The sequence below is a fragment of the Belonocnema kinseyi genome, chromosome 10, assembly GCF_010883055.1.
Source record: "Belonocnema kinseyi isolate 2016_QV_RU_SX_M_011 chromosome 10, B_treatae_v1, whole genome shotgun sequence".
Lineage (NCBI taxonomy): Eukaryota > Metazoa > Arthropoda > Insecta > Hymenoptera > Cynipidae > Belonocnema > Belonocnema kinseyi.
This window is the reverse complement of record NC_046666.1, coordinates 27,143,269-27,150,564: the sequence shown is the minus strand read 5'-3', so window position 1 is coordinate 27,150,564 and position 7,296 is coordinate 27,143,269. Positions and strand designations below refer to the sequence as shown.

Here is a 7,296-nt window from a genome sequence, read left to right as displayed (position 1 = left end):
ATCTTACCCAAAGCTCCGTAAAACGAAAGTTACTGATTGAATTAGTTAAATATACCTGGAATAATATAACTGATTGATCAGTTATACTTGTACTGAAAAATGCAGTTAATGTGAGGAGGTTATGCTCCAAACATACTTACGTGGTATTTTTAAATGTGAATAATTTTTACTCCACTTTTATTAAATAACCTAGGTCAGGAAATTTTCAATTTTTGTCAAATTAAAAATTTTAATCAAGAAAATTTTCTAAATCTAGTTAAAAAATAATGAAATTACGCTCTAAAATTACGGACCTTTTAGAAACAAAAATTGCATGTTTTTGAAAATAATCAACTTTTTGAATTTTGGTCTGACTAGAAAATTTCATGAACATAGTTTGGGAAAATATTTTATATTTAGTAGAAACTTGGATTGATATTTCTTAACCTGTAAAGAAGAGACGACCAACCTTTAATTTACAAAAAGTTAATACAATTTACTTATTTTTTTCATTTTTTCGAAAACTGAGCTTTTTTCCTTTGAAAGTCAAATTTTCACAGGTATAAATGTGGACACCCTATTCTTGCACTGATTAAAGACATTTTTTTATAAATCTGAAAATCTGTAAAAAATGATCCCTAAATTTGAGTTAGTTAAAATTTCCACTAAATTCAATCAGTGACTTAATTCTAGCTATGAAACAGTTATTTTTACTGATACATCAGTAACAGTTACTAATTAATCAGTAAGAACTACTTATTCACAGCTAGAATCGAGCCAATAATTGAAATTAGTGAACATTTTAAATGATTAAAATTTAGAGTGGTATTTCTGAAAATAAAAAACATAAAAAACAAGAACTTTTTTGTCAAATAAAAAATGAAATTAGGAAAAATTCATCAGGAAAAAGAGATGTCACTGAAGATAGTGGCCATGCAGTAGTTCTTTGCCATCGAATCATAATGCCGTTACTCAAAATAACTCAAAATCAAGATTATATACTTTGACTATCTCATGCCAGGCATTATACATAATGCAATATATATAATGAGAAGCTATTATATATAATGCCTAGGAATTATATGTAATGCCTGGATTATATGCTTTGCCTGTAACACATCCATCGAAAGGCCCCTTGAAAGGTTAAGAAGTTGGACTAATATCAAATACTTCAGCATGGTCCTCTAAAAAGGAATTTTCCAATCTCTATATCATTAATAACAAAATAAAAATGCAGTTAAACATAACAACTTTTATTTTTTAAAGCATATCTACATTTAAAGATGGACAATTGAAACTGCCGTTAAAAAGATTGTGAGAAAGGTAATCTTTATAGAATAATGGTCTACATAAATGTACTGAGTGCTTGGTGTTCTGTAGATTGTAATGGAGACCTATAGACTACGCTTCTACGATACTCTGGTACTGTAATATATACGTAGTTTTTATCTGGATAAAATAATGAACCTTCAATTACGCCACGACTGCCATGCCGGCGTGTGTCGACATCATACGGTGTGAAATATAGAGCCAAATAATAATTCTTGGGTGGTAAACGCATACGGGCGACTATGTGATCAGACTCAGGCATGACTACTTTTCCGTTTCTCTGCATCTTAGCCAATAAATGTAAGGAGGATGGTAGCAGTGTAAAAGCTAAAAACTCATTGCTTCTTTTGCCAGCATGTAGGAAATCGGGTACTTTTTTATCTTGGCCGACAAGAACCGTGTACGTTCCATAATAACAAGTTCCATTCATCAGTTTGATCTCGATAGTATTACTATGTATACTTCCTTCTTCTATAGGAGATCTGTAGATGATGTCTCTGCCACGATCTGGCCATTTAATATATACGTGGTGGCTAGCTGGATAATGTTCTGTACCGAATAGTAGGCCAGGACCATGCTCTTTTTCATTGATATTATAAACTTCAAAATGGTCAGCTACATAATAAGTATCCGGTGATATACGCATACGAACTTGTATTTTACGAGGCGAATTTATAAATTCTACATGTGGATTATATTCCATAATTGCCTCCATATGTAGGCGGGTATTTAGCACTACAAAAGCCTTAAACTCATTGGTAGGTAGATTGTGTTGAAATTTATGCAGCCAGGTGGGTATATAGGCTTGGTAAGTATAACTGAACTGTCCAATGTAGGAATATCCGTTTTTCAGTATTGCAATATGGTCTAGCATTATGTCATCTTCATCTAATTTGTCAAGAAAAAATTAATATTCAGTTAATTTTTTTATACTGGCAAACTAAACTTTTAAAAATTTTTAACAATGACCGGTCAACAGAAAACTTATTAAACAGACCCACATTCTTTCAGCACAAAAATATAGGATAACTTTTCACAATACACGGAGAAAAATGGATGTTTAAACGTAGCATCTAGATGTTCAGAATTAACATATTTTGTGTTTTAATTATAGGACAACAATCTAGATGTTCAAAGATAGCATCAGTAGATCTTTAAAAGGGAGATTTACTCTCTACCATCCAAAATTTTCAGTTGAAATATCCGAGTTATTACATGTATGGTTATGTCAAATAACGCCTGTAAATATTTGAGTTTACTTATTTATGGCCATATGAGGAATTAATTAATAACTTATTTGTGACTTTAAAATTAAAGTTTCATGTTCGAATACGTACGAAAAACAGATAAAGGCCGCTGGTCGGGGAATCCGGCCAAAAAGCGGTTAAGAAATGTTGCTTCAGGCGAGAAATTGATAACTTGTTTTGTCTTTTAAGGCTCATCGTAAAGATTACGGTGAACTTTAAAAGTCAAATTAAGTGAACCAATTCTGGCAAGAAAATTGGAGTAGAATTTTATTCCCTGATGATAGAATCTCATAGCAATTTGGAAGCCACGTGGTGATTTAAGGTTAGGACGGAAGGAAGTAAAAATTGTATACACAAGACTATTTTTTAATTTAAAATAATAATTATTCGCACACTAAGTGGGGGATTCAAACTAATTACTGAAATTAGGTTGATTTTAACTACGAGTCTCGATTTTATTTGCAACTTCGAAGAGGCGAAGCGACGTGAGTGCAAGGACCATTCTCGTTGCAGGTTCGAAAATGAAAATTACTGAGTGTCTATGCAGACGACAGACATAGCAGGCGCTATATATGGCGGTAAATTTGAAATTGTACAGGCTAAACATTGTCTGAATATAGAGAAGTTTATAAAAATTGTATAATTTATGTTGTTGCACATAACAGAATCGATAACAGTTTAATTTAAAATGTTAAATTATTCGAAAAAATTTGATGTTTTTTTTTAAAGAATTTAGAAAAGCTAATTTTTGTTTCAGTGATCTAATAAATCTTTAAATTATTATTTTCAAATAATAATCCATCTAGCATCCATAATTACGTCTTTCATAATATCACGGCTCTTAAAAAATGTGTAATTTCTACAAAAATATTAACGTGACCAGTGCCCAGCCGGCTCCCGACCATGGGATATAACCAGGGTTGGCCTGGCCAGTAACTGGTCGGCCCAAGACTACGTGATTCAAGAAAAATGTAGCCCGACCGGCTCCCGCCCGGTTCCTGTCCATAAAACCCAGCCAGGGGTAGCCCGGTCGGGATCCGACCAAAACCTTTGTTGTATTAGGGCCAACCGGGGAAATTTCTACACGGGGGTTAGTATTCGGAGAACGAATGATCTGCAATTTTAATATAAAATTCTACCTATTTTACGTTACTTGAACTAAAATTTTATTTTAATTTATACAAATTTTGTGAAATGTGTCAATAAATTTTAAACTTAAGATCATTGTTTCCTTCTTCAGGCAGAAAAAAATCGTTATCCAATTTTATTTAAGGATAGCTAATTCTGATTCTTTGGGAATGTTCCAGAATTGTAATATTCCATAATTGTAATATTGAAAATATATAGCCGTAAATTAAAGGCGCGAAATTTCAATTTGCAATGCGCATTATCTCGGACGGTTTTAACATGTGAATGTGATCCTGTTTAACATAAAAATATTTTTACGCATAAGATCTCAAAAAGATGATAAATTTTTGGCAAGAATATCTGTATTTTAGGTGCTACAATATTACTCTTTGAAAATCTGCATTTAAACATCCTTTTTTCTCCTTATAACAGAGGCATAACTTATTTTTGAAAAATATACACCCTACTAAATGAAATATGAAACGCTTCAGATTTCATATTTTAATTTCCAACCAAAAAAGAATAATTTTTGAACAAATAAGTTCTAAACGAAAGAGTTGAGCTTCCAATCTAAAGAGTCGATTATTTAAAGAACTGGTTGGCCTTTAACCACGAAAATTTACACTTAACAAAAACGTGAATGTTTAATCAGGAGAAAATAATTTTATAACCACTGATAGTTAAATTATTAACAAAAATATGATTGATTTTAGAAATAAAAATTGCGTATTTACAACAAAATTCATATATTTAACCAAAATTGTTGAAATCTTAACCAACAAAGATAAATTTTCAACCCAATAATTAAATTTACAACTTAAAAGATTAATTTTGAACAAAATAATATCATTTTTCAACAAAGTAGTTCAATTTTCAACTAGGAATAGAAATGTTAATTAAGAAATCAATACTCAACTTAATAGTATATTATGCACCTAGGGCACAAAGAGATTCTTTTTAGACGAGTGTATATTTTCAGTACCATGATTTTAGATTTCAGACATTTCTCGAAATAAAATCATGATTTCAGCCCATATTAGATTTCGAATAAATAACTCACTATAAATTCTCCGAAATTGAATTTAAAAATGTCTATAACTTTCCGTAAATTCATAAAAATTTTTAGTTATTTATGGTAATTTTACAGGTAACTTTGTTAAATTGTTATAAATTACCCAGAATTAAATTTTTAACATTTTTATAAATTTGCAGAATTTTATTAAATTTTTTGGTAATTTACGGTAATATTAAAGGTAATTTATGGTACCTTATCATAAATTGCCGAAAATTCTTTTTAAAAATATCTATAAATTTCCGAAAATTTAAGGAAATTTTTGATAATTTATGGTAATTTTGAGGTTAATATGGCAAATTATCATAAATTACCCAAAAGTCAATTTTAAACATTTTTCAAAATTCCGGAAATACATGAAATTTTTTGGTCATTTATGGTAATTTTAAAAGTAAAAATGGTAAACTATTATAAATTTCTCAGAGTTCAATTGTGAATATTTCTATAAATTTCCGAAAGTTTATGGAGTTTTTTGCTCATTAATGCTAATATTAAAGGTAATTTATGGTAAATCGCCATAAATTGTCTAAAATTCATTAAAAGAATGTCTATAAATTACTGATAATTTACCATATTAACATGTAAAATTCCTATAATTATAGAAATTTTACATGTCAATGTGGTAAACTGTCAGTAATTACTCAGAATTCTCTTTTAAACATTTTTGTAAATTGCCGGATATTTATGAAATTTTTGGGTAATTTATGGTAATATTACAGGTACTTTATGACAACTTATTATAAAATTCCCAAAATGAAATTTAAAAATGTCTATAAATTTCCGGAAATTTATGGATATTTTCGGATTAGTATGGTAATGTTCAGTCAGTTATGGTAATTTTACGGGTAAATATGTTAAATTATCATAAATTACCCAAAATCCAATCTTAACATTTTTAAAAAGTTTTACAAATTCATGAGATTTTTTGGTAATCTATAGTAATATTACAGCTAATTTATGGTAACTTAACATCCATTTCCCAAAACTTAATTCAAAAATGACTACATTTCCGAACAGTTTCGGCCAGTTATGGCAAATTTACAGATAAATATGGTACCTTACCATGAATGACCCATAATTCAATTTTAAACACTTTAATAAATCTCAAGAAATTTTCGAAAATTTTTGGTAATGTATGGTAATCTTGCAGGTAATTTATGATAAATCAAGATTAATTGCCCCGCTTTATAGGCATCGGAAAGGGCTAAAATCATGCATATGTCATTAAAAATCTTTTACTTATCCTCAACTAGGACAAATAAATTCTTAACCAAAAATATTCTTTTTTAACCACAAAAATTAAATTTACACGATTTTTATTTGCTTCTGAAATGGTATCGTCAAAAATTAAAAGTTTTCAGCTTTAATATTTTAAAAATGTTATAACTGCAACTTTTGTCATCAGATGTATTTTAAAAACTATTTTCTAATTTATATGATAATGAGAAACACTAAGAACGGTTTTCTTTCAGTTTTTTATAAATTTGGGTGTACTTTGCATTATTAAATTAAAACTTTAAAAATAACGGTGGGAGGTAAAATTTAAAATTAACTTTTAGAGAACTTCAGTTCACTTCCTTCATTAACATATCTGTAGCGAGTTACTTAAAAATAAAAACTTACGACTTAGATGTTCCTCTATGCTTCGAGATAAGCTGGTTGTAGATGAGCTGGCTCTGGATGAGCCGGATCTGGATGAGCCCGCTCTCATGCATTGATGTAATTCTTTAAGAAGAAATAGCAGTAAATAAATTTTTGATTTTTAATATTGATGCTGACGGGGAAAGGTCCCGAGATGTGGTATAATGATTTAACTGGGGATCAGTGACACCAAATTTTTTTATTGTTGTTTACCCCCTCTCCCCGCCGTATTGCTTTCTCATAGAGAAAGGTTTCACTAAATTTTCAATTATACTTTTTTGATATACCATCGAGCTCCAAAGATACGAAAAGTTCGGGAAAGGGGCTACCATTCCTGCGACGTTTAGATTTCGGGGGCAATGCGTGAGAACGCACACAGACCTACTACGCGCACGCGCACATCGATTTCAAGGCAGCGTGCTCACTCAAATAGAGCTGTGGCTGAGGGGGGGGGGGGGATTCCGTGGCTATTTTCAATTCGCCGACGACTACATGGGGTCTCTTACCCCTCTACTGCGCTTGAGGGCAACGAATTCCCCTCTTGCACTGCTGACTAGAAGCATAGTCAGTTTATTTACCAACGCGATTCTTTACCTTACTGCGCATGTGTTGTTGAGCCCGGGCTTATTTAAAACGAATACATTAGTTTTTTGCTCTCGTAACGTCAATTTGTAGTTGAATGATAATTTTTCATTTAATTAAATTCATTTAAAAATTATCTAATTATTTCTAATGAAATTAAATTAATATCAATTAATTTATACATTTATACATTCATTTAAAGTAAGTCCCGACGTAAAAACACATGCGCATATATATTGATTATTTTATATAATATATTTATAACCTCATTTTAAATTTATAAGAATTAATTAATAATTTAAATTTAATTAATTTAAA

The 7,296-nt window shown here is 30.3% G+C and overlaps 1 protein-coding gene across 1 annotated transcript; it reads right to left on the bottom strand.

Moving 5' to 3' along the window:
- Positions 1–1,300: 1,300 nt before the first annotated feature.
- LOC117182018 lies at positions 1,301–6,759 on the bottom strand. Its single transcript, XM_033375037.1, has 2 exons — positions 6,379–6,759; positions 1,301–2,196 (listed from the first exon to the last, which is right to left on the bottom strand). The coding sequence occupies exons 1-2, from the start codon at positions 6,464–6,466 to the stop codon at positions 1,325–1,327; spliced, it is 960 nt and encodes a 319-aa protein (XP_033230928.1). The 5' UTR covers positions 6,467–6,759; the 3' UTR covers positions 1,301–1,324.
- Positions 6,760–7,296: the final 537 nt, after the last annotated feature.